The 27,556-nt window shown below is 41.9% G+C and overlaps 1 protein-coding gene and 9 non-coding genes across 10 annotated transcripts; 8 read left to right on the forward strand and 2 right to left on the reverse strand.

Moving 5' to 3' along the window:
- Positions 1-6,520: 6,520 nt before the first annotated feature.
- On the reverse strand, positions 6,521-6,593 carry TRNAK-UUU. Its single transcript has one exon. It is a non-coding gene; the product is annotated as a tRNA-Lys (tRNA).
- Positions 6,594-7,432: 839 nt separating this feature from the next.
- Positions 7,433-7,504, forward strand: TRNAA-CGC. The gene has a single exon. It is a non-coding gene; the product is annotated as a tRNA-Ala (tRNA).
- A 475-nt stretch (positions 7,505-7,979) lies between these two features.
- On the forward strand, positions 7,980-8,053 carry TRNAI-AAU. The gene has a single exon. It is a non-coding gene; the product is annotated as a tRNA-Ile (tRNA).
- Positions 8,054-9,179: 1,126 nt separating this feature from the next.
- TRNAP-AGG lies at positions 9,180-9,251 on the forward strand. Its single transcript has one exon. It is a non-coding gene; the product is annotated as a tRNA-Pro (tRNA).
- A 1,343-nt stretch (positions 9,252-10,594) lies between these two features.
- TRNAK-CUU lies at positions 10,595-10,667 on the forward strand. Its single transcript has one exon. It is a non-coding gene; the product is annotated as a tRNA-Lys (tRNA).
- A 5,781-nt stretch (positions 10,668-16,448) lies between these two features.
- TRNAY-GUA lies at positions 16,449-16,542 on the forward strand. Its single transcript has 2 exons — positions 16,449-16,485; positions 16,507-16,542. It is a non-coding gene; the product is annotated as a tRNA-Tyr (tRNA).
- Positions 16,543-17,950: 1,408 nt separating this feature from the next.
- On the reverse strand, positions 17,951-18,023 carry TRNAA-AGC. Its single transcript has one exon. It is a non-coding gene; the product is annotated as a tRNA-Ala (tRNA).
- Positions 18,024-21,372: 3,349 nt separating this feature from the next.
- TRNAY-GUA lies at positions 21,373-21,460 on the forward strand. Its single transcript is given in 2 exon segments — positions 21,373-21,409; positions 21,425-21,460. It is a non-coding gene; the product is annotated as a tRNA-Tyr (tRNA).
- Positions 21,461-21,906: 446 nt separating this feature from the next.
- On the forward strand, positions 21,907-21,996 carry TRNAY-GUA. Its single transcript is given in 2 exon segments — positions 21,907-21,943; positions 21,961-21,996. It is a non-coding gene; the product is annotated as a tRNA-Tyr (tRNA).
- A 1,127-nt stretch (positions 21,997-23,123) lies between these two features.
- On the forward strand, positions 23,124-27,462 carry ABT1 (activator of basal transcription 1). The gene is made up of 3 exons (XM_029242778.1): positions 23,124-23,381; positions 24,065-24,270; positions 24,427-27,462. Exons 1-3 carry the CDS (start codon positions 23,141-23,143, stop codon positions 24,805-24,807), a joined length of 828 nt encoding a protein of 275 aa, XP_029098611.1. The 5' UTR covers positions 23,124-23,140; the 3' UTR covers positions 24,808-27,462.
- The last annotated feature ends 94 nt before the right edge of the window (positions 27,463-27,556 follow it).

Here is a 27,556-nt window from a genome sequence, read left to right on the forward strand (position 1 = left end):
ACCCATGTCTAGAACTCCAAGGCCAAGAAAGCTCCTCATTGTTAAAAAGATCATTGGTATAACCTCAAAGGTAATCCATCCAAAAATATATATGGTGTTTCTGAGTAAATTAAGGAATTTCCCAAGATACCACTAGGAAACAGTCAAATGTAAGTAATAATATTCTACTAGCTAAACAGTTGTAATTTCCAATGAAGAAGATTAGTAATGCAAGGAAAATGAATTCCAGGGGAAAAGTGGTCATATGGAATTTAGAATTTTAGTGTATCTCTAGCAATATAAAGCTAGAAGGGATATTATTTCTGTACAAGGATAATTTTTTAGACAAATACTTATGAAGTGGACAAGAACAAATTAGGAAATTATAAATTAGCCTTTAAATCTCTCTTGCCCACTCTTCTGATCCATTTGGCATTTACATTCTATTTGTAAATTCATAAATTAACATTCCTGATTTATTAATACTCTGAGAATTTGGGTGTCTGACATGAAACAGCCTGAGTGATCCAGAGTTTTCAGTAATCAAATTTCTGACCATCGGAATTGAGGCATTGGTCCCCTAAGAGTTGGAAAGAAGAGGGAGGGAAACATTTTTCGTATCTGCCCTTGTCTCCTCTTCGTTCTAGTCTCAACAGTGGTCACTGTGCTCCTTGGGAAATGTACGTCATACCCTTGCAGACCCTGCGATAGCTTCCACCCGGGGTCATGCAAATGACCTACAAACGCCGTACTTGAACTGTCAGCAGACGTGGCCAGACGCGCACCCCGACGCCCCGCCCCTGCGGCCGCACGGCGCCGGGACACACTTCCGAGCCCTTCTAGCTCTCCCCGAAGTCCGTGCTGCTAGGAGTCGCCTCGCGCCGGCCCGGCTGGAGGCTGGGACCATGAAGTTCTTTCCCTGGGTTGCTCCTCAGACCCTTCGCAGACCTTGCTCGGGCTTCCGGTCCCGGTCTCCAACCCCGAGTCCCCTTCAGTGAAGTCTGGGCCAAGGTCATTGCCAGCACCCGGCGGTCGCTGCGGGCGCGGGGCTTCTTAACCTTTTCGGTGCCTGGGAGCCCTCTGGCTTCGTGACGAAGCCAATGGAGCCCTTCTCAAATTATATTTTAAAAAGCATTAAAATAGGATAACAAAGAAAACCAATTATACTACAGAAACAGTTATCAAACAATTAAAATAATTTGCAGTATAGTAACACGTGTGCTTCTTCATTAATATATTAAATATTAAACATCAAGACCCGTCTTATAACTGCTGTAACTTCGAAACAGTTAAGTATGAGATATTTGTAACATACTTCATATCTCAAATATGGGGTATGAAAATGTAACTTTTCTTAGTGACAAAGCCGCAGGTACTTATCTTCTGACTGTAGTTTGTTGCCAACATTCATCCGTGAAGGACATGTTAAATTTCAGTTAGAGGTTAGAGATATTAAAGATGTCATTTCTTTTTCCTATCCAAGTTCACCAGTCGCCAAGTTAAGAAAACCTCCAAAAGTGCTTAACACGGTGCCCGGCACAAAGTCCCCTCTTAACATGTAGATATTAGTAATTTTATTATAACTTTTCTCGCATCTGTTCAAATTTCTTTTAGGTGACCATGATGAAGTTAATCAAATGAAATCTTGAAAGAGCACAAAGATAAATCGAGTTCAACCCATTACTTCTTTTTTTTAAATTATTTTTTATTGAGGTATAACTGACATATAATATTGTATTCGTTTCAGATGTACAACATAATGATTCGATGTTTGTATACATTGTGAAATGATCACTACAATAAATCTAGTTAACATCCATCACCTTACATAGTTACAAAAATTTATTTTTCTTATGACACCTTTTAAGATTTACTTTCTTAGCAACTTTCAAAGATGTAATGCAGCATTATTAACTATATTAATTTCAGTTAATAACATAACATATATAACTAAATATATGTTATATATAGGTTACATATATATAACATTCTGTTTATATATATACATACATATATATATATTCAGTTATTTATATATGAGTTCTAAAAGAGTGCTGTCTGCACACTCCTGCTGAGGTATAAAGGAAAGGAAAATGTGAATTTGGTGGTTGTAGGGAGTGGGGGGTTGGCAACTCGAAGAGAAAGAGAGGATGACATGTTTTTAAGGATTAATTCCTTGATTTAGCCAGCAAATATTTTTAGAGCTTCGATTATGTGCCAAGACTACAAGGCAGGCCCAAGGGCCTTGCTTTCACCAGAGAGTGATGATACTCAGCTCCCGGAGGCGGAGAAAAAGCTCTCCCATCTGAAGGAAGAGTAGAAAAAAGCAAAAGTGAACAGCTCCAAAGTTTGACTCCATCGTTTCTAAACCATCCATCCTTGCAAGGAAAGACTCAAAGGCTGCTTTGCCCAAAGGATTTAGCTCTAGGCATGACCTTTGATAAGAAGACCTAGAAAGTGCCCATATCCTTCCACAACCCTGCAGCCACAGGTTAAGTTGAGGTAAGATGAAGCATAAGAACAAAGAAGTAGGTTGTGGGGAGAAATAACACCAGAGGCAAAGCAGTTCAGAAAGGTCTTTCTCTTACAAAGGAGTTCAGATTTTATCCTGCTGATCTTGAAAGTTTTAGCCCTGGGGAAAAGCCAGATCAGATTTGCATTTTACAAAAACCCCTGTGTCCTTGGCTTTTGTATGGTTGAATTAGAAGGAGGATATTGGAAGTGGAGGTTTCCCGCCTGTAAAGTATACTGCTTTATTCAGGCCTAAAAAAGGACTTTCAGGAGGATGAGGCAGAACACATGCCTCCCTTGCTAAAAAAGATAGTTATAAGACAATTGCCATACTCCTCACACGAGATGGCGAGAACTTGAATTTGGGTGGTAGGTTGGGAGCCGAAATGGAAAATTTTTCACAAAATTCCCTGCATCCTCCCTCTTAAGTATTTAAAAGGTAGACTTAGTTAGGGATTGGATATGAAAGAGTGAGGTAAGGGAGGGAAAGGAGTCTGAGAAGGGACCCTAATTCCTAGCTTTGGCATTTATGTGGACAGTTGTAAAACTAACTGAGATAAGGAATATACGAGAGAGAAGAGGAGAGGCGAGAGACTGATGACTGTAAAGAAACGTGAAAGTTCTGAAATTTACCCAACTTGCGAGCTCAGCTTGTTAAGTTAGCCTGCCACACACAGTTTCATGGATGCTGGTTCAACTCACGAGACTCCTGGGTCAGAGACAATGCACAGTTTATTATTCCAGGAATAGCAATAACCAGATTATCAGCATATTTTCTCTGATTCCCCGCCTCCAATTTCCGGAGGGCAACACATGACATCTGTACATTCAGTGGATTGTGTTACAGGACGGAAACCCTAAACCTGGGGATCCCAATTCTTTAATAATGAGCAGTAAACATGCCTGCCTGTTGCTCTGGAGAGAAACATTATCTCTGTCTTCCAACGGTGTTTGCTGTATAAGCATCCTTGAAAACATAATCCAGAACAAAGGACAGTCAGTGCCCCACTAGCAATACATGCAGAAATGTGAGCCATCCATGATGAATTATCTCCTAACAAAGAGTTGTTTTCACTAGCTGAGTTTTGTTTTTTAAACAAAGTCTTCCAAGACTAGATGAGTTGGGTGGAGGGTACGTGAGATTTCAAAAGTGAAAAAGAGTGAGGCCAGTTTACCTTAACAGACCAGAAGCTCCAAAGAACCTCCACAGAACCGTTGATACCTAATTAGTTATTTGTATGCTTTTTCTGTTTTTTTTAAATATATATATATTTTAATAAACAGTAGAAAAGAAGTGTGGTTGACAGTGTAGCTTGGGAATCTGAAGGTTTATCTAACTAAAGTCACCTGCCTAATAAAAGGGTAAATGACCCATGGAATCTTCTAGTAGCTTTTCCCTCTAGGCACTACCTCAAGGTACCTAGGCTTCTTGAATGGAGGATGCAGGTTTTGACTGGAAAGGAAATTATTAGAATTAGTTGAGTTTTTTTTTAATTTGTTTTTAAATTGAGGTATAGTTGACTTACAATAGTATATAAGTTTCAGGTGTACAACATAGTGATTCATAATTTTTAAAGATGATACTTCATTTATAGTTATTATAAAACATTGGTTATATTCCCTGTGCTGTACAATATATCCTTGTAGCTTATTTATTTTATACGTAGTAGTTTGCACCTCTTAATCCCCTACCCAGAACTCATTGATTTTAAGTATTTGAAGATATCCAGGCTAATGGGGACAGGTTTAGAGATCGAGAGAATAGTGTAGGATGGAGATATAATTTATCTGTTAATTTAATCCAGTGCCATTTTGTAACTACCTACTATATAAGCTGCTTGACTCCTGGAATTGGAGTAACATTCTTGGCAAGTCTGTCAGTCAGCCAATCGCATCCAGGTTGCACACAGATAACAATAAGTTGTTGTTGGCGCACAGATAACAGTTAGCTCAGGAAGGCTGGTGTTTCAGCCCACTAAGATCCAAGCTGCAAAATGTAAAAGCTCAAATGATTGTCTTCTCTTTCTATATCAAACCTCCCCCAAAGGCTGCGAGTAGAATCTTTTGACTCTCAGTTAAGTATACATACTGACATATCGGTAAGTCCTTCATCTTCTCAAGAAGTGTAGCAGCTCAACATTTATGATCTTACTGCTTGGCACACTCTCTGAGACCAGGTCGGAATCATCTGGAATTATTCAATTTTGTGATCACCCCCCCTCACCGCTTATTTTAAAAATGTTGTGAGAAACATTTTTAAAATGTTGTGAGAAAGAGGAAAGTTTAATTAAAGTTCGAGGAAGTTTCTTTTCTTTTCAAAAAGCTCGGAGCATTGTAAAAAACAAAACGATAAAAAACCTTGTGGGGTCACAGCCCAAATGGGCTTCCTTACAGACAGAAAAATCTTTCATCTACAGGTGTGTGGCCTTCTCAAAGTTACAAGGTGACAAACGCTGAAAGAAAAGATTTCTTGTGTGACTCTTAACAGCAATAATAATGATGATCACATTGGGCTACTTCTTCTGCAGTATTTTCTTGCTGCAAAATGCTACACTCTCTGAGGATTGGCCTCGAGGCTCTCACATTATGAGGCTCATATGCTGCCTACCATGCCAACAAGGCAAATGACAGGAGTGTTCTGTTATTCTTTTCTAGAGGTTTTATAACTTGTTTGATAATTTTTAATAGCAAAGTAAAATCTTATTTGTCTGTTATCTGCTGGATCCATTGGGATGAAATTTCTGCTTTGGGGAGTTACCAAACGAGGTCTCAATCAAGGGCTGCCAAGTTATGCTGCTTTAGTAGTTCCTAGCAGGGCAGAGATGGTGTTGGTGCCCCTGTGCTCAGGTGACTTGAGGCTTTGGGTCCTCTAGAAGAGTGAACTTGGATTTAGAGGAAAAGGTGGTATAGGCAGGTTACTCAGCATGTAATGGGGAAGAATAATTTACTTTAACCTTTGTATTCTATTGCTTTTGCTACAAGTTAGTCACTAAAGGGATGTTGCCTATAAGCTTAGCTTATACATTACGGCTCATCTCTGGGAACCCTTCCTCCCATGTAATGAGCGTTAAGCTAAAATACCTTTGTTTAGCTCACAGGAAACCTCCTGACCAGACCCACCTGTGAATGGCTGCAGGAAGGAAGAAATTAACGCATCCTAGAACCAGGACTTTGCTCCCTCCCCTTTTAGTGTAAAAGAAGCCTGATTTCTAACTCAGGGAGATGGTCCTTTGGGACACTAGTCCACCATCTTCTCCTTCTGCTGGCTTTCTGAATAATGTCGCTATTCCTTGCCCCAGCAACTCGTTTCTCAATTTATTGGCCTGTGATTCTGCTAGCGGTCTGAGCTTGGACTCGGCAACAAGCACAGTACCCATTGTTCTGTACTGTATGTTACGTTTCATCTTTATGACCACCCTACAGCCCAGTGTTTCTCAATGAGGGAGATATAAAATGAATTTAAGCATGGGTATCACCCAGCATTTTTGAGAATAACATGGAATCTGAAATAGAATGCAATGCATGTGGTAAGTGGTAATTCAGGCAACTTTTGTTCCTGTTACACATGTGTGTATGGGTCCAGATGTAAACTAAACTACAGACTGGTCATGGCCAAAAATGTTTGGAAAGCACTGCCCCTAGGCCATGAATTCTGAGTATGGCACCACCTCCTCTATCCAGTTTACCTGGGCATCCCCAGAGCTGAGCTCTGAGAGGAGCACACCAATGTAGAGAAGAGTGAGCAGTTCTGCACATTGGTTGCTTTTCAAGAAAGAGTTTGGCCTTTGATAATTTGTTACCATTGTTAATGAAACTTTTACTCGAGCTCTAGATGAAATGTTTTGTGCTGTGGCTTCCGGCTAAAAGGCCCTTCTATTTTCTGAAAAGGTCCTAGGTTGTGATAACTATGCCATGCTCAGGGTCCCCTCTTTTTTTCTTTAGGGAAATCGGCTTGTGATTTGAGTTTACCTTCCTTTCTGTTACTATTCTTTAGAGATGAATATACAGGAATAGGAAAAGAAAATGACAACGCCCAAACAGGGACTTGAACCCTGGACCCTCAGATTAAAAGTCTGATGCTCTGCCAACTGAGCTATCCGGGCTCACACAAGGAAAAAAAAAAAAACGCCTTCCACATCAACTATAGTCAATTTATGCATACATTCAGAAGAACGATTTTAGGCATTTCGCCTGTGATTCCGGTTCAGAGCTGGCTATTCAGAAAATGCTTGGCATAGAAACTCAGCCACAGTGAAGGTCTTTAAGGCCGCGATAAAACCATATTACATTAATTATAATGTCTCCCCAAATTGTATCTTTCTCGCTCACTCTAGTTTAGATATATACTATATGTATATAAACACTATATCTCTATGTAGCATATAGAGACATATTCTATAGTACCATATAGAATTCAGTGCAGTCAAAAACTGCAGGTTGGCCTTTAGTTCCTAGGCTTCCCAGAGAAACAAGTCAAATATTCTACATTTGGGCCCAAACACTTTCAAAAGGAAGCCAATCCAATGCTGATGCTTTTAAGGGATAATTAAATCACCTTTCGGCCGCTCTTTGGATACCTGAATATAGGTCTAGGGACTGAGGGAGCGATTTGATTTCGTGGTGGGTCTCAGCTGTCTTTGGAGAGGGGAAAAAAAGGAAAAAGAAAAAAGGAAAGAAGCTTTTAAAGGAGAGTCCCACTCTCTTTTTTCTCGTCAGGTTTCGTTCCGTCTCTAAGTTAAGTGCTTGACAAGGGTCCAATGACTGGAAGGCTTTCTCCACTCGAAATGCCCATGAACGTTGCCCCATTAACCATTTCAAGATTTTGCTGAATAAGCAAAGGAGAATTTAATTTAAGCGTTCAGAAAATCTTAGAGTTGCAGAGGGGGAAAAAAATTCAGATTCAAAGAATTGGGAAGTGCTACAAACACTTTTTCTGCAGGTTGGGGATGTAGCTCAGTGGTAGAGCGCATGCTTCGCATGTATGAGGCCCCGGGTTCGATCCCCGGCATCTCCAGGTCCTTTTACCTACAGAATCAGAAATTGCCCTTTAAAAACATCAATGCTTACTTTGTATCCTCCTCTAATTTTCTCGGTACTCTTTTAGCCACGGCGTATAGAACTGTATACGTAGAGAGGGAAACAAGATACCTTTGAAGTTTTTTAGGATATCTGTAATGAATGAAATTGAAAACGCAGAAAAGCACACCCAATGGACAGATGGCCGAAGAGGAGCAACTTGGAAACTTGCCCAGGATCCATTAGTGAACGGCTAGCTGTGGTAACTGGCCTGAAAACACTCAAAGGGGAGGAGGAGGTATTGTTGCTGAGTCATGGTACTGAAAAGTAGGACAAATGTTGGGAAACGGACGAAGCCTTGTTTGGTGTAGGCGAATCCAGCAGCTCAGATACACAATACTGTTCCTATTATCAAAACATCAAGAACGAGAAAAGTTTCTTGTAAAGGCTTCCAAAAAAGCGGGAGAGTGTGCGGCCGGTTAGCTCAGTTGGTTAGAGCGTGGTGCTAATAACGCCAAGGTCGCGGGTTCGATCCCCGTACGGGCCAGAGTCACCTTTTAACCACCACTGTGATTTAACCGTGAAATAGTTTTGATTACTTTCCAGCCAAACTGTCCAACGACTGTCCTACGAGACAACCTGTGGTATCTCCACAAAAGACATTTTGCCACAAGTCCAAACCAACCTAGGGAGTCCAGAGCACACGTCTTTGAGCAAGACAGATTGCTCAAAATTTTGTCCAAGAGAAGCAGAAAAGCAGCAAGACACCTTAGGAGTTATTAAGTTCATTAGAAGGAAAAACTGTCACCAGTTTGTTTAGTGGCCAAACACTGCCCTCGAAATAGTCTGAAAACATACTGAGATGCGGGGCAAGTGTAAAAAGGCAGTGTTCATGATATCCGATTGCTCAGTTGAGGATTTCTATTCGGTTAGATCATCCCTCACATGAAGGGAGGACTCCCATATTGGGAAAAGTGTTTTCTTGTTACTTTGATTTTTTTAGGTAAGAAAGGACTAAGCCCTTTTCCAGAATCTACTTTGCCGTCTGTCACCAACCAGTTGGTCCACGTTAACCAACACCAGCAGACCCTGTGTTTCGTCCACTTCTCGATGTTACGCCTCTTGAATCAGTCTCATTTCCCACCAAAACCGACTTTCTGAACACTAATTATGTATCCCCTTGTTCCTTGTACAACGAATTTTCTTTATTCATTCACGACCTCAGAACTTTATATCCCGTTGAGTGAATTTTCACTATTTTCCGTGGAAAATACTGAGATCAAGCCAAGAGGAGTTAGGGAGCTTGTCAAAAATGCAGCTTATTGGGCCTCACCCCCAGGGACTTTGACTCAGTAGATTTGAGGAAGACTACAGGTTTCTTTATTTTAAATAAACGCCACCGTTGTTTCTTACAAAGGGTGGATCAGCGATCTCTGAGAAATAAGGCTTTATACAGACCAATCTTCGAAGGATTCGGTTGCGGGGAAATCCAGGGAACTTCTGAGCCAAGTCGATCTGGTTTTAAAACTAGGAAGGGAGGGTAGCAGGGAGACAGAAACAAAGAGAAACAGAGACGGAAAAAAATGTTATATATCCAAGTAGGAAAGAAAAACGGAGTAAATATTTAGGAGAAGTAAATATTTAATCTGTTTAGAAAAACCATTTCTGCAGGTGGCTCGTTGGTCTAGGGGTATGATTCTCGCTTAGGGTGCGAGAGGTCCCGGGTTCAAATCCCGGACGAGCCCAGGTTTTGCGGCCTACACCCGCTATTGAATGTTTTATTAAACTCACTCAAAAGAAATTGGTACATCTGCTGTTAAATTAAACTGCTATATTTTCATGTAGAAATATGTAGGCTGTATATGCACTTGATTCAAATAAGTAACTAGATAACTCTTCTAGTTAAGAGAGACAAGTACTTTTCAGTTTTGGCTCTTACTCAGTTTTGTATCAGCTCTAAATTGACTCTTGCAAAGGCCAAGGTTTCTGGTTATTCTAGAAGTTCGACTCCACGGTTGTGGTCATATGAAATGTATAGGAAACAACATTGTAAAGCAACTATACTCCAATAAAAGTTAATTTTTAAAAATCCAGGTAATAAACATTATATTTTTAAAATTTAAAAAATAGTATAGGAAGACGATGGTCATATCTCAATTCAATGTCACCCATCATTCATTCATCATATCAAAGAAATGGGTTCAAATGGAAAAATCAAATATTGACCTATAGAGTTGGGGTGCTGGAAACCTTTGTACAAGTTATTTCGGCTTTCCTCGTTGCGTATTCTTCCATCATTCAGGAATAGGGGCTCTGCTTCATTATTGAGAAGGGGCACTTTTTCTCTTTTCCCGGAGCGTACTGTTGGTACATTCTTTAAACAGATATTTGTTTAGCATCTATTATAATCAATGAGCTTTTGCAGTCTGTGGTAAACAAAATACACAAAAATCACTGGATCCTATATTCCAGTGGTTGTCAAATATTTTATATTAAAACGCAATTGCAACACCCCTTCCCGCCTCCCTTTTTTGTGTGTGCAAGCCCTGATTGTGGAGAAGGACAACAAATGAACAAGAACAAGCGGCCTGAAAAGGAGGGAGAAAACCGCAGGGAATTCCTTTAGGACTACATTTACACAGCGTGGCAAGAGGGGCCAGAGTTGACAGATGATAGAAACAGGAGAGGAATGTCTCAGTGGGTTACGGAGAAGGCCCAGTGCAGTGTTTTGGTTCGAGGACCTGACCTTTGGGACTGAGCTTGGAGCCACATTGGCAACCAGGCCTGGAGCTCTGGGAATGCCAGAGCTGGGCTCACCCTTAGAGCGTTCAGCGATTCCGACTCTTGGATTCCGGAAGGATTTTGTGGTCTATCAAGACATGTTGGTGAGAATGAGGCGAAGAGGGAAGATGTCGTGAAAGTGAATGGAATGCATGCCAATAATTTCAGACAATGCTTACATTCTTTGCGTTTCACGTCATCTTATATAACAAAAACAGTCAAAAAATCTAGAATCCTATTAATCCCTGTCAGTCCAGGAAGAATTTTATAGTCTCTTAATTCACTGAAGGAAGTTTGCGTGTGGAGTGCCCGGCTAGCTCAGTCGGTAGAGCATGAGACTCTTAATCTCAGGGTCGTGGGTTCGAGCCCCACGTTGGGCGAATAATCTCTGTACCTTTTGCTCGCAGCTACATTTCTGCACCTCCCTCTAATCTCCAAAACAAAGTGCCTCACCGTTGTCAAACGAGAAATTTTAGAAAGTATTGAATTGCGGAATCCCGGTGACCAGTTGTGGTTTACTGGCTCTGTTGAACTATTCCGGCCAGCTCTGACTCCTGCAGCGTTAAGCCTCATCGCCCCCTGGCGGCAACGCACTTCTCTGGCTTATTAGAGCTTTTGTTTGGGTAACTAGAGATAACATGGTCTCTGGTAGGGCATTTAGGCTCCTGGGATGATTCTGAAGCACTGTCCCCACCGAAAAGGGTTTAGGATGCAGGGATGTTGGAAAACGTAGTATGAAGGTGGAGACGATCCAAACGAAACAGTTTGATGGGCAGAGGCTCAGAAGCAGCAATGTCCATGGAGAGTTTTGAGAATGGTGACAACTTTCTGGCCCAAGCAAGTGTCATTATGTAATAACAGGAGACAGATTTTCTATTACCACTACCTCATACACCCTTTCAGCTCCTGATCAACTACACCTAAACAGCACAATGGACCTCCTTTTAGATAGTGCTGTTTCCAAACTTTCTTCCCTTCCTTCGGCAAGTAAAAGAACCAACCAACCCACAACAGGTTGCAACTGCCTGCAAAATAAAATCTAAAGACTTAAGCCTGGTTTTTATAGTCCAAATTGCATTTCTGCCATTCTCTCTTGAATGGGAGTGTGAAGGATAGTCAAGAATAACTTAAAATCAGAATACCAGCTTTATAAATTTATACTAAGAAAAAAAACTAAGTGGCCCAGTGTGTTTTTATTGGCCCTCAAATTTGGGAAGGCAAAATTCATACGAAAGGTTGCCTAGTGTATAATCAGAGCAAAACGAGTTAGATGTTAAAAATATTTATGTCGCTTTGAAAACCTGGTAATGCTGTCTACACCCATTGAGACCAAGAGCCCCAGAACTATCAATATTGTATTGAAAGAATGCCCACTTCTGAGCATGCTGGAGACAGGACAATTTACCACTCTCCATCCTCCCCCATCCAAACCTTCCTTTTTTCTTTACTCAGGAACCTGAATATTGTTAATATATCCCTTGCTCCACGTGATGTTATATTCCGTTTTAAAACTATTCCATATTTTACCTATTTAGATGAATAGCACCTATGGCTGGGCACATGGAATCACATGTTTTAAACTAGGTAGACTCCCTACAGTTTGGAAGTATTGTCAGTATATACACGATGAAACCGAGAATCATGAGTCAACTTAAAATGGATGGACAAGAAACAACTTTCCTAGAAGAGTACACTGAGCCTTGACTGTTTTCCAGGTCTCAAGACATCTTTCAAATTAATTGATGAACGTATTTTTATTAAGCGCCTTTTCCCTGTTGGATACTTAACATGAAAACATGCATATAACATGGGCCGTGCTTTCAAGAAGGCTATCATTTACTTACTGGGTGAATGTAACTGACTCAAGTGAAAATTAAATTCTCAGTTGTATCTTAACTGTCTAGCATTAGGAAATGAAGGTGCTCGGAGTGACTGTTTTAAAAAATAGGTGATGGTGACAGAAACGGAGTTAAGAAATTACCAACGTTTATCCAGTAAAATCAAGGGAACAGAGGCCCTGTATCTGACTCATATGAATATTCTACTTACTAGAGAGAACAATCATTGAAGATTTACAGACTCCATGTTGTGGGTATTAAGCCCTAAGTCTTATTGTAAAGCCTGAACTCTTGATCACCCAGCAGCATTAACTTAATGTTTCGGTTTCCTGGTATGATGAAAACTATAAAGGGATGTCCTAGACAGAGGAACAAGTATTGCTGGTGTTAATAAGCCACATGTCCTGTTGTCAATTAACTTAATGGATTTCTTGTTTATAAACATTTTTTGAGTTGCTTGGAACAGACTGCTTTTTCCCATTCTTATGGCCCTTTGGCTATATTGTTAAAATTGAGTTGACATACTTAAAAATTGCATTTCTGAACTCAAGGCCTGTGCCAACATCTCCAAGGCTAAGGCCATCCTGAGCTTGGTCCTGAGCACAAGCTAACCTAACTCCTTAGACATAACACTTCAACTGCAAAGGAGTCCTTGATTAAAGGTGGTTAAAAAGGGCACAGGTTGGGGGCTGGTGTCTTAGTCTGCTTGGGCTACCAGAACAAAATACCACAGACTGGGTGGCTTAAACTGAAAAATTTTTATTTTCTTGCAGTTCTAGAGGCTGAGGGATCCATGATTAAGGCACTAACTGATTCAATTTCTGGTGAGAGCTCTCTTCTTGGCTTGTAGAGGGCTGCATTCTTGCCACATCCTCAGTGGAAGAAAGAGGGAGTGAGCTTCCAGATGTCTCTTCTTTTAAGAACACCAATCCAACCTTAATTACTTCCTTATTCCAAATACTGCCACACTGGGGGGTGGGTGTTAAGGTTTCAACATATAAATTTGGGGGGGACAATATTCAGTCTACAGTAGGGGGGACAAAAAAAGCAAATCACACTATGACGTTTTGGAATTCAGGAATTTGACACACAGTAACCTCTCACATATTTGTTGAAAGAATAACTTAGTTGCATTGCCTTTAGGATACTTAATCTTTTATATAGATAACATTGTTTAATAAATCTTATCAAATTAACTAAAAAATAAACTTAGTGGCTTTTCCTTAGGACAGATAATCTGAAAGAGTCCACAGACTCTCTATTCCTAACTAGAGCTTGACTGATACTGGCCTGAGCCAGATATGAAAGAAAAGCCAGAGGTCAGTAATTTGGAGGCTGCCTACAAGAACATGTTAGCCTACAGTTAGGTCTGAACTTGGGAGGACAGTCTCTGGAAGAAAAGCAAAGGCAGACACAACTACAATTTTGTGAATACACAGGTCTGTTCAGAGAAGGTTATCAACAGCAAATTGTATAGTCAGGTGTGCTTCAGGAAGTCTTGGTAGTTGAGAAGAGTAAACAAGAGACAGAAGTCAGGGCCTTAATCCTGTTCCAGAGCAGACTTGGAAAGCTGGGGTCATAGGTAAAGGGAAAAGGAAGTATTCTACACAAGAGTATTATCTGCGCCAGCAGCCCAAGGTGACAATATCTCAGGCATTCCAGAAACAAGCCAGTATTATTTTTTGAACATGAAATAAAGAGGAAAATATATGTATGCCAGAACATATTTTCATAATCAGCTGGATTCCAGAGTTCAGAGTCCTAGGACTTTTTCTAAAAGATAAATGTTTACATCAGCAGAATACACTTTTATTATATAGTATGGTCTAAACTACCAACAAGAGAGGTCCCACTAACTTAACTACCAAGCGTTTTGAGTCAGAGCCTTCAAAGCTGAAAATCTTTACCTCCATGATTGACTCAAACTTACTGTTTGAGCTTTTCAATTTGACACCTTTTGGGGACAGAGTTTATCTTATTTGCCTCTGTGTGTTCCCAGCACTTAGCATGGTGCCTGGAATAGTCAGTGCTCAATACATGTTTGTGAATATTAAAGGTCACTGTTGTGTATACGTTACCGAGTTCAAGTTCGCACTGCTTGCCGCATGACAGGTCAATAAATTGAGAGACAAGTTTTGGGGGCACGGAATAGTGACTTTATTCGGAAAGCCAGGCGTCAGATAACATGGTGATCTAGCGTCCCGGAGTACCATCTTATCAGGGGCTGGACGCTAGTTTCTTTTATAGAACAGAGAGAGAGGGAGGGGATGAGGAAGTAAAGTAAAAAGGCCTTAAGTCTTGCAAAAGACCTCCTGGTTTGGGCCATCCTCGGGGAGGGGATGCGTTAATTTCTGCTTTTCTGCAGCCATTCACAGGTGGGCAGGGTCAGGGTGTTTCCCTGTGGGCTGAACAAAGGCACTTTAATTTAACATTCAGGCAGAGGGGCAGGGTTCCCGGAGGCAGGCCATTATGTATGCCTACAGCTATAGACCGAACAAAAGCAATGGAAAGCAAAGGTCAAAGTAAAAGAAACAGATCCAACATTGCAGTCAGATTTTGCTCTTCCCTGTTGCAGTACTGGGGCAAGGCCGGCGGACCGAGAAGATGGAAGACAAACGTGCTCAAGAACCATCTTGCCTGACTTTGGATGCTAGTTTCTTTTATGGAAAACAGAGGGGGAGGTGAGGAGATAAAGTAAAAAAGGCGATAAGTTGTTGCAAATATTTCCTGGTTCTGGCCAGACTCGAGAGGGGATATGTTAATTTCTTCTCTCCTGCAGCCATTCACAGGGAGGCTAGGTCAGGATGTTTCCCTGGGAGCTAAGCAAAGGTATTTTTAGCTTAACCCCTCAGGCATGGGAGGCAGGGTTCCTTGAGACGGGCCATTATGTATACTTTAAGCCTTAGGCAACGTCCCTCTAGTGATTAATTTATAGCAAAACTAATAGAATGCAAAGGTTAAAGAAAAAGAAACATATCCAGTATAGAGTCATATTTGTTCTTCCCTATTGTGGTGGGATTCGAAATTCATCTCCCACCTGCCTCTAAGAATACTGAGGAAGGCGAAAAAGAAAGGAACACCAAAACTTTCCTGCTTCTTATATTTTCACAGTTATATTTTATTGTGTAAATATATGGAAAAGAAGGCTAGATATATATGGAAGAACCAGACGTGATTCTTGACCTACGAGAATTCAAGTTATTCACATACACACACACTCCTCAGAATCCCTCAAATCTGCTTGTTCTTTTCTCAAGGCTCCTTAAGGCCTGTCTAGCTTTCTCTCTGTCTGAATCTTCTATAATGTGGAGTGGGAGAAAAGGAAGGAATGGATCCTTTTTGTAAAAGCGTACTTTTACAAAATGGATAGTACTAAATACATTTATAAATTAGGATAACTTATTCAGTCAATTGGGGTTGGAGAGGAGATAAAATTTTATATTTAATTTATTCAGACTAGCCCCCTCAAAACAGATGTTTCATGAAGACTTGAGCTAAATGGCTAAATTAAGTGATTAGCAACTTGCTTTTAATTCCAATTCAGAAAAAAAAAAAAATCTTGAGCCATAGAGGAGTGAAGACTCGTCTCAATGTTCCACTTTCACAAGGGGCATCGTTTGTCCTATGTGTATGGCTCCACTGTATGACAATGTAATGATTTTTAGTGGAACGTGAAGAACAAAGATTCCTGATATCTGTTGCCACCTCATGTGGATTTCACTTACATGAGAGTAATAGCCATTCTGAGCTTCAGACTGTCACAGAAAATTAGAGTAGACTCACACTTTGTAAAATTAGTGTTTGAATGACATTACTTTCTACCTTGTTAAGATAATTTTAAAAATATTTTAGCTTCCCATCGACAGGTTTTTTCTGAGTTTAGAATTGTCCGGTTTATCTACAGGGACTTAATGTCAATTAAGAACGTCTTAGTATGGTTTTGAAGAGTTTAACCCTGTGCTTGTTTCCTTCCTCCTCCTCCTTCTGTTAATTATCTGTTAAAATTGCAGATTAAAGTACTTCAAATTCTATCTAAGATTGGTTCTTTAAATTCATTCATCACAGTAAAAGACACTCATTGCTAAATTTTTGTCAGTTCCTCATACCTCATTATTTTATTTTCTTCTTGCAAACCAGTGGGTGCTAGCGTTTTCTCCTTGGTCCAGGGCAGTGGTCCTGTGAAGGAGTGCTGGGTTACAAAAAAAACGTGGAGGCCACTAGAGCAGACCTAATCAACAGCACTGGTGAGTAAAATAAGCACCAATGACTCTCCAACCTCGTGCAGAGATGGCATGCTCTGCGGGGGAAACAGTTACTGTGGTTCCTTCGATAGCTCAGTTGGTAGAGCGGAGGACTGTAGTGAGTATATTCCTAACCAGGCATCCTTAGGTCGCTGGTTCGAATCCGGCTCGAAGGAGTTCACGTTTTGCGTCTGCTTTTTTCACCCTCACCCTTAAAAAGGTTTATCTCAGCTATATATATCCTTGCTGTGCATCTTTTTAAGAGTAATCTCAGTGTGCAACGAATCTAATTTGTTTAATTATTATTCTCCGTAATAATTACTAATACGCGATCAAACTTCAGGCTCATAGTTCATAAAGGGCCCGTGCCGCAAAAAAGTCCCGAGCCCCAGACAAGCGGATCAGAGGTGGGCCCCCTAAGCAAAGGATCCAGTGACAAGTCTCCGCCACCCTACCCGGCATCCCAAGACTAGGGGAGGGGCGGCCTGCTAGGAACATAGCTGACCAAAGGTTAGTAACTGGTTGGGCACGGGCGCCCTCTCGTGGTATTAGAGTCCTGAGTCTCTCCGAAGGTTTTGTTTGTTTTTTTCCCAGGTGGACGCTCAACTACTGACAGTCGCCCACAGACCCTGGGGCACTACTCCCACTTCTCCGTTTAATTATGTAAAAGTGATTCTCAACCCTGGCGCAGAAAAGTGGGTGGATGTCAGTATCACCTGGGACTATTTTACAAAGCGCCTTTAGTTCCGGCACTTTGAAGGTGGGACCCAGGCATTGGTAGTTTTAAAAGCTCCCAGGTGATTTTAATGTGTTGCAAGGTTTGAGAACCACTGCAGAAGAGAAAAAATTTAGAATTAAAAATAATAGACAAGGGGAAAATTGATAGAATTTTCTACCCACTTTGGTCTAAACTGGTAGCTCCCTTGCTCTTTGAAAGCGACTCGAGGGCAAAAGAGTAAACAAGAAAAATTGTCCAATTTTCAAAGATAACATGGGCCTTGGTTGCAAATTTTATTAGATAGTCCTGGACTGAGCGTCTCATCAACGCACCATAGATTCCAACCCAAACAAGTTCTCCACTGCAATTTCCCTCCCATAATTGGGCCATATTCTGCAATATTCCAGTATCAATTGGCAGTAGTGGCCCCACCACCCCCGTAGAAACAGCTAGATGACTCCAAAAGAGGACGAGTGAATGTAAAAAAACCAAACCTCAAACATACCTACATATTTTTGGCTCTTCAAAATTTCATTAAGAAATAGAAATTATTTGTTCCAGTTGTAAGAACTTGAGGTGGCCCTCAATAGGTCATACATGTGGGAAATAGATTCTGAGAATAAAAATGTAATATGAATGCATAAATAATTGAAGTGTAGACTTGTAAATCCACCTGGCAGAGACCAATATTCAAATCTTCGAAAGGCGAGAGAAATCTCAAAGAATCCAACCTTCCCTATCCTGTCACTGGAGAGAAGGGAGAGGCCATCAATTAGGAATTGGGCCCTTATGTGGTAACATTGTAGCAAGGTGTTTATTTACAGAAGCATGGAAATAAAGGCCAAAGAGTAGGCGGAACATAAAGCTGGAGAATGCGGGCATCGATCCCGCTACCTCTCGCATGCTAAGCGAGCGCTCTACCACTTGAGCTAATTCCCCTCCCTATTAGACTCCCCTGCCTCCCATACTTTAATATCCGAATGTAATTCAGAACTCGTGGCCACCTTGGTATCTAGTTGGAGTTAGACAATAGGACAAAGTACGGGTTATCAAACAGCCCCTGGGGCGCCACCTATAATCTGTTCTACGGTACTGGATCCTGTTGAGAGAAGACTGCAGGGTGCAGGTGGACCAGGACGTGGAATCCATAGAAACACCTGTCTTCGAAATTGGGCAAGAGTTTAACACTGGAATCATATCTACGGAAACCGGGGACCGGAAGGAAATTGTAGGTACATCCAGGAGGGCAAATCAAGTTTCTCAGGCAATGAGACTAGGCTTTTGGCCATCCCAATAGTTCCTGCCAATCCCCGCACTCCTAAATTTTCCACCAATTGATTCTGCTAGTACCAGAAACAGATTCTGCAGAGTTCCTACAAATGTCCCCTAATCTGCTTTCCATCTGGCTTTTTTTATAGATAAAAATCACCGTCGGTGGACACAAGGTCACGAGGGGGTGTGTGTCCCAGTTATTTTCTCCCTTCATTCTGGCTTCGTAATCCAGATTTCGATCAAGGGTGTACAAGTTATTTTTCTAAGGTAAACACTGATAGAAGTGAATATAATCATGGCTGCATGCTTAGACCTGGATTCCTTGCAAAAAACCGAAAGTAGTAGTTGCCTCTTTTTCTTCTGGGCCTGTGGAGTACTAGGTACCAGGTACTGTGCTTAGGTGCTCGGTACTTCACAGAGCTAGTTCTTCAGAGGAGAACTCTTGAGCATTGCCGGAGACCCATCACTTGCAGGAAAGCCATGTGAAGACCCTTCCCGTCAACTGGTTCTTTGTCTGAAATTCCATCATTAGAAACATTTTTTCTTTTTGGTTTAATGTTATTTTCTAGTCTCAATGAAATTGGGACAAAGTGATGAAATGGAGATGAAACATTTTACTTAAGAAAGTGACTCTATGTCCCTATGCTGTGCAGGCACGCTGCACAGGCCTTTCCAGGACCCTTTTAATGCCCTTAATGCTTGCTCTTCTCTTTTCTTTTTCATTGCAGTCAGGGCTGACAAAAAAAGTGAATAACTTTCTGTGGGAAGAAATTCTCCACCTTCCTGCACCCCCTCCATTTGAGACAAAAGAGTTCAAAACTCAGATGTTCTAAGTGGGTGTGTAGAAACCCACCATTCATCTCAAAACTTGGCTCAAGGTCAGCCTTGCCTTGATTCTCTCCACCGTCTGGGTATTCTCTCCTCACTTCTCCTTGGACAGAATTTACCCAGCTACAGAAGTCAATTTGGCCTCCACTCATTTTTTTCTCCATTTATTTTCCATGATTCTATTAGGGGTGCAAGTGTGGAACTGGAGTGAAAGAAAGTGGACTAATTCCATAGCTCAGATCCATGGATTAAGCTTTGGGATGACTGACTGTGAACTGGGAGCAACTGGGGGCTTTCAACCATGAGCTGGGAGTTCTAGTTTCCAATACATTGGATTAGGTATTAAAATTTCAACAGCTTAGCTTGCACAGAGGTAAAATGAAGATCAAAAATAATATCTTAAAATTCACATGGAAGTTTTCCCAGTTGTTAAACTACTGACTCAACTTTAAGCTCACTGTTCTGGACTGCACTGTGTTCTTCCAAAATCCAAATGTGACTGTATTCAAAATTGGAAAGTAATTAAGGTTAATGCAGTCCTTAGGGTGGGGTCCTGATCCCACAGGATTACTATTCTCATAATGGGAAACACCAGAGAGTTCTCTCAAGTCAGGAAGAGAGCTATCACTGGGAATTAAAGGGCTGTCATCTTGATCTTGGACATTCCAGCCTCCAGAACTGTGAGAAAATAAATTTCTATTATTTAAGCCACCTAGTCTGTGGTATTTTGTCACATCAGCCAGGGCAGACTAAGACACTCATCCTTCTTTAATCTGCCTTGTGATAAAGGAGGTAAACCACACTGCTGACCTACTACATGGCTCCATATTAGGCTTTGCCAAAAAGGAAGCTAGAGGGAGAATGCAAGGTTGGAGGAGGAAGAGGAAAGGTGGACTTGTCTTTTCTGTTTCCTTTCGGAGAGCTTCCTGTTCCGCTAAGTATCATCCCAGGAAGACTTCTGCATCCCAAGAGACGACAATTCTGTAGCAGCAACTGAATCCAGCACCATGCTGAAATTTTACACTTGTTGGCATCTCCGCTATTTTCCACCTTGTATTCAAGGCACAGATAGGAGGACACTTGAAAATGAAAGAGAAACTCCACGTCCTACAGTCTCTCTTCTCCCGCTGCTAATTCTCTATTAGGTCAGGAACACTGAAAGTTACTAGATGATATTTTCTTGGTTTGTCATGGAAAGGGATTTAATTACTGAGTTCAATATGGACTACGTCCTCTCAGTACCCCTAATAGAATGCATTGGCAATTGCCATTTGAAAAAAATTTTTTGGAATTCTTTTTAATAATATCATTTTGTAGAAATAATAGTTTTGTATAAATTTGTAGAAATAAGCACAGATATTTTATAGAGAAATACACTTAATCTTTTCCTTAAGCATATTTCCAAAGAAAGCCTTTTCTCTCCAGATAATTTAGTGTATTCTCCATTTGTGTCTATTTCTGCTTTAGGCACAAGTGTAAGGCAATCTCTGTTGAACCTCGATGTTTGGTGATTTTCTTTGAAAAAAGAATATATTTGCATTTAAATTTTTTAGGGGTTTTTGTTTCACTTTAATTGCTCCACAATAATTATGCAATATAATATGAACCACCCAAATTATTTGTCCAAGTAAGAAAATTCACACACACACTCCACACATTTCATCATTAGAGCTATGAATACACACGATTTCCCATTAGATTTTCAGAAAGGAGAATCACAATGATACCAAAATGCACTAGATATTGCTCTGCTCACAACTTTGGGATCCTCTTCAACCCAAATGTCTGTGTTTACGTAATTATATCATTTATCGAGCCAACCTAGACACTTTTGAGAGAAAAAGGAGAAAGTAATTAGAGAAGACAGCAGGAAATCGGGCGTAATCCAGGGAATTCACCCTAGGTATATAATGCTTAGGGAGGAGGGCATGCGATACCGGTAGGGTTTTTGTTTTGAGATATACACAGAACAATATCCTAACGTCTTAAATGTACAACTCAATGGATTTTACATGTTTATTAAACCCAGGAAACCAACTACCCAGATCATGACATAGAACCCGTTCAGTGCCTTAAAAGACTGCTTAAATTTGATTATACTTTCAAAAGTGAATATGAATATTATCAAAGCGGAAACCATCTGGATAGACATTAGGATTGGGATTCTAAAATAATAACCATAAGTGGTCCTTCGATAGCTCAGTTGGTAGAGCGGAGGACTGTAGGTACAACACTTAGATATCCTCAGGTCGCTGGTTCGAATCCGGCTCGAAGGATAAAAATTTTGAAAATTGTAGACCGAAACAAATCAAACATACACATAAAGTGAGTGAACTCCTTCCGGTCCAAAAGAATAAACTGGACAGTAACTCCGCTTCAAGATAGTAGCTCCCTCTTCAACCCATTTAGGAAAACCCTTTCATTTATGGCTCACTTCTGATTGAGAGAGGAGGCGCTAAGCTGATGAGACAGCAGGAGTGTCAAGGGTGATGGTCCTATCTGTAATGTATCGAAGGGCGCAGGATAATGAATTAAAGCACAACTCTTTATTGTTCAAGGGCATTAATTTTTTAGTATACTCCTATAATCACTACCCATATCAGTTTTAGAATATTTCTAGCACCCTTCATGTTTGCTTCTGAAATAAACTTATAGTCAAAACAAAACTACAGGGTTGAGGTAAAGATTATTTAAAATATTCTAAGACTTTTCTCTCAAAGGCCCTTCGATAGCTCAGTTGGTAGAGCGGAGGACTGTAGGTGTTTGACCATCGGTCATCCTTAGGTCGCTGGTTCGAATCCGGCTCGAAGGACTCCCTTTTTGAAAGGTTGTCATTGACACTGCAGGCCTGAACACGATAGAAAAATTGAACAGTGAACAGTCATTTGTGCTCAGATCTTGTAGGAATGAGTGTATAAACACACAAGCGATCCTCAGGTACGCCCAAGAGCCTGTCAACAAAGGTTGCTTCAGCGAGACAGAAGGTGAGTCAGAGTGTCCTCTTGTGGTGACCATTTCTTCGGTACCTTTAATTCAAAATAACGACTACGCCATTGAGGCATATTTTTGGGTGGCCTACCCTGGACCCCAACACTGTGAAAACAAGTCCTGGAGAGAATAAAGCTCGCGGTACAGGCAGTCGCCTAAATCAGGGCCACGTATACATTTGACAATAGGTATTTGTAACATAAGTATAAATACGAATCCATGCATCAACACAAATGTAAAACAGGCGCCAAATAAGCTTTTAAAAGAAATAATTGTCAAACATTAAAATTTTTTAGACATTTTATTCACAAAATCAAATTTTAAATTAATATTTTAAACTAAAATTTTTTTAACTAAATTAAAAGGTCACAGATGAAATTTTCAAAAATTAAATCTCAACTAAATTTCCAAAACTTATATTTGCAAAGTTAAATTACATTTTCAAAACTTAAATTTAAAATATTCAAATCTCTAAGTTAAATTTTGAAAAATAATTAAAATTTCAAACTTAATTAAAAAATTGAAATTTAAGTAACCTTTAAAAGTTGAGCCATCCCCCAACCTTGAGTCTCACCCGAGTCCCTTGGGTAAAATGCTATTTTGACCGCTAGAACACAAAGAAACCTCCCCTCACTCCCAAAATAGTTCTCCAAAATTTCCGGAAGAGCCTGCTTCATCCCGACCTTTTGCATCTCACCGAGGAGTGCTATAGGGTAAGTTATACTTGGAGCTCTACCTCTCCGGTTCTGCCTCATCAGCTCAAGTTCTCTCACGCTTTGAATCTCCCGGCAGACCCGGGACCCACTTCCGCTCTCTCCTCTAGGCCTAGACTCGCGGGCACCGCCCAATCTTGTCCTTTCCTTTGTCGTCACCCGGACCGACCCCGCCCCCTCGACACAGGCAGTCGCACAAGGTGTGCGTCAGAGGCGCGGCGCTTTACGGCTTCCCTGCTTTACCTACCCGCAAGCATGGAGGCAGAGGAATCCGAGAAGGGAGGCGCTGAGCTGGAACCTCTGGAAGGGAGTGATCAGAAATCAGAGGCAGAGGAGGAACAGGAGGAATCCGAAGGGGCGGCTGGCGGCAGCAAGAAACGGGTAGTGCCAGGTATTGTGTACCTGGGCCACATACCGCCCCGCTTTAGGCCTTTGCACGTACGGAACCTTCTCAGCGCCTACGGCGAGGTCGGGCGCGTTTTTTTCCAGCCGGAAGGTAAGTGCTCAGGCCTTGGCGGTGAGGGTAGGAGGGTGATGCTCGCTGGCAGTGAGCACGCAATGCAGATCCTGTTGCCTCAGCTTGCCCTGGTCCGAGGCGCTGACGGAGCCGGGGACCCGCGTCCGGCTTCTTTGGTAAATCGGTAGCGCGCATGCCTTTAGGAGGCGGCGATGGGATGTGGATAGCGCAGTATATACCTCGCTGAGCCTTAGTTCTCGGATAGCTAATTTTTGGATTTTAACTTCGGCTCCGCCCGCCCATCTTTCCTGAGCCGAATTTACCAGTTTGTTAAATGGGTACAGCCTGAATTTAAATCTCAGTGGTTTTCCCACAAAACTGAACGTATCTCTTTGTCATCGCGGCCCAGGTCAAGAGAAGGTTTATGATCGGCCGTCCCCAGCTCGCATACAGACAGACACTAATTGTAATTGGGGTTGGGGGCCTGTGCGGGTTTTAAAGAGAGCGTTTAGGGCAGACCTGATAAAGGAGTTAACATTTGAGGAAAGGATTGAGTTAGACAAGGGGAAAAGGGTGGACTTCGCAGTTATCCGCTTCCGGGCAAAGACGTTGAGGTGGGACTCTGGCCTGAAGGAAGGTTTGGAGAATTCGGCGAATGGGAGGTGCAGTTGAGCGGGTGCTGTATTGGCCTCCTTGACCACTGCTCTGTCTTTGCTTCGCAGACGGGTTCGTGAGGCGCAAGAAGAAGGCAGCGGCAGCCTCCGCTGCGGGAGGAAAAAAGCGGTCCAAGTACAGCAAGGACTACACCGAGGGCTGGGTGGAGTTCCGGGACAAGCGAGTAGCCAAGCGTGTGGCGGCCAGTCTTCACAACACGCCCATGGGCTCCCGCAGGCGCAGCCCCTTCCGTTATGACCTGTGGAACCTCAGGGTGAGGGGATCGGCTTGTCTGCCGCACCGCTCAGCCTTCCGTCTTCCCAGCCCCAGCCGGCGCACCCCTGTCACCTCTTGTTGGCCCCGGCCCCCCCATCCCCTCTCCATCCCAGATCTGCCCTCCTCAGATCTTTTCTTGTTTTCCCTTCCGCAGTACCTGCACCGTTTTACCTGGTCCCACCTCAGCGAGCATCTTGCTTTTGAGCGCCAGGTACGCAGGCAGCGCCTGAGGGCTGAGGTTGCCCAGGCCAAGCGTGAGACTGACTTCTATCTTCGAAGCGTGGAGCGCGGACAGCGTTTCCTTGCCGCTGATGGGGACTCTACCCGCCCGAACGTCTCCTGGGCCTTTGCCCAGCGTCCTACTGAACAGGAGCTGAGGGCCCGGAAGGCAGCTCGGCCAGGAGGACGTGAACGGGCTCGCCTGGCCAACGCTCAGGACCAGGCCCGCTCCAACAGAGGGCTTCTTGCCAAGATCTTTGGATCCCCCACCCCCTCAGAGAGCATGGAGGACTCCTCACTGGTCAGGAACTCTTGAGGGGCAGGGAGGCCCCTTCCACCTCCTAGCCCAGCCCAGCGTCCTATCTACCTGATAATGACTACCCAGGCAGACATTTTATTGTGTTTCTCAAACCAGGAGTGAGTGCTCAGACATAAAAGTTTTGAAGACCTGTCCTTCCCCCTCCAATTCCTGTACATGCCTCGCTGAGGCATTAGTTCTTACTAGCATGATTATGACTACTGCACGTCTGTTTTGCCTTGTTTGATTCTTGGCGACCTGCCTCCTGCCCACTGGGGCCCTCTAAAAATCCTGTTTTCTGGCCCCAGGAAGAGCCTTTATTTTGAACTAGACTGATAATGGCTAGTCCAGACAGCTGTTTACCCACCACATTACTGGGCATCAGCAATGTCCTTTTTATTTAGAAAAGATTAATAAGGACAGGGCTTAATGGGTTAGAGTGGCTTGGGAGCCACCTTCCAAATGTATTTATAGAAAAGAAAAAATATATATATATATTTTATATGCCTTTGTAGTTTATGGGGGGTGGGGATGGTCATTGGATAAGTTCCAACTTCTGTCTGTGTCCCATTCACTCACCTTCACTCCATCTCCTGGTCTCAGACCCTCCCACTCCCCCCGAATTCAACCTGGACCCTTTTCTATGTATCTAATCAATTTCTTAGGCCATGTTATTAATAGTTATCTAATGCAGCATTTACTAAGTCGCTGTATGAGGACATAGAGTGACAGTGGTTCACATGGCCCTTGGTGTAAGTCTTATAGACCAGGGGTCCCCAACCCTTGGGCCTCGGACCGGTATTGGCAGCACAGCAGGAGGTGAGCGGTGGGCAAGAGAGCAAAGCTTCATCTGGCGCTCCCCATCATGCGCATTGCCGCCTGAACCATTCCTGCACCCCATCCGGCCCCTGTCCATGGGAAAATTGTCTTTCACGGAACCAGTCCCTGATGCCAAAAGGGTTGGGGACCGCTGTTACAGACCACTTAAAAAAAGATAAATGTTTAAGAAGTAAATGCACAGAAGTACTACAGGCATCATGGTAGATGTGTATAAGGGGTAGAGTGGGGCCATGGGAAGACACTGGTGACTCCATCTGCATGTGTAGTCGGGGAGGTCTCCTGACTTCAAGAATGAGGAATATGTGGACTCTTATCGTCTATCTGGGCAGGGCCCAGACTCCTCTCTCAATTGTCCTGTTATTCCCGGCTGGAGTATCCGTCCACAAGGAACGAACTCAAACCGTTTGCCCTGGGGGCCCATCTGTCTCCTGCCTCAGGGTGACTAGACTCAAAATACCAAAAGAGAAAAATCTCTTTTTCTCAAGAAATTGGCCACAAGAGAAAGGGTTAACCTGTATTTGAAACAGCTTCCATGATGAGTATTTTCTTTATCTAGAAGCACAATAAGTTATAAATGTTAAATATATGGGACAGTTACTTATTCACTGTCCACTCTGTGTGGTACCCTGGTAAACCAACATACACGATACGGTCAGGACTGGAAAAGGATGAGCAGAGACTTTGCAGTCAGGTGGCATTAATCACACTCAAGCTCTACCACTACCAACCTGCATGTCCTCTGACAAGTTATTTCTATGTGCTTCATTTTATTTCCTTTACGTAGTAGAAATAACTTTTTAAGTTGTGATTATTAAACAAGATATCAATGCAAACCACAGCATCAGGACAGGGCATCTGACTTCTCAAGAAACATATAACCTATTATTAGGATTATATCCATAAATTTATCATATGTCAGTATGTAGTGAATTCTGTAACAGATGAAGAGAGCACTTTGAATGTCATTGCCTATATAGTAAAGTAAAATAACTAATATTCTGTTGTTTCCAAGAGATACTAACTTTTGCATTTATGTAATCTTATCTGTGCACCAAACTTAGAGACTAAACAGGACTACTACTTATACAATTACATAGATGATGAACTTCCAGTTCAGAATAATTGGTAAATAACTGCACGTAATTTATACATCATGAAGAGATGATTTAATTGTGGATGAGGAAGTAAAAAAAATCAAAATTATTATTTCAGTCTGAAAGGGCAGTTCTTGAGATTTCCCTACCCAGAGGAGGATTTAACTGAAGCTTAAGTCCATTAGAAGGACACAGCAGTTTTTTATTCACCATTGTATATTCTTTTTTTCTTAAAGAGGGCCCCTCAATGTTTTAGAAGTTTCAAGCCCAGCCAGAATTGGCCTATCCTTGCTCTCATCCCTTCATTGGTAGAAGGCCTATGCGATTCTATCATCCAGAGACTGTCTGCATCTCCTGCCTTAATGTTGGGCTGTGGCAAGTGACCCATCATTGCCCTGTGGGTATCGTTTGCAAACAGTATCTTTCCTGTTTTCTCCTACTCTCGTCCTCCCTGCTCTGGAGATTCATGTCCACTCTAGACTGCCCTTCCTCCAAATTTTGTGGTGAAATTAGCATCTGTGTGTGTGGTTTGTGGGAGGGGACTATGAGGGCTATAATGTGCTTTGATCTAGTCTACTTGGACACTAGTACTAATTAAGAACACTGATCAAATCCATATTTAGCCTTTTGCTTTTTCTGGAATACACTAGGTTTTAGATCCAGAGCCTTCATGATAATAACGTGATGGTATATTTACTTTTAACCTAATAACACTTCAATTTTACTGTAGTATTTTATGCTGAATAAAATTCAAATGAAATCAACGGTGCAGATTATTTCAATAAAAATACACAAATATGTCTTGATTAAATTAATTCAATCAGTATTCACTC

This window comes from Monodon monoceros, unplaced genomic scaffold (assembly GCF_005190385.1).
Source record: "Monodon monoceros isolate NGI ecotype Baffin Bay Population unplaced genomic scaffold, NGI_Narwhal_1 Super_Scaffold_3, whole genome shotgun sequence".
Lineage (NCBI taxonomy): Eukaryota > Metazoa > Chordata > Mammalia > Artiodactyla > Monodontidae > Monodon > Monodon monoceros.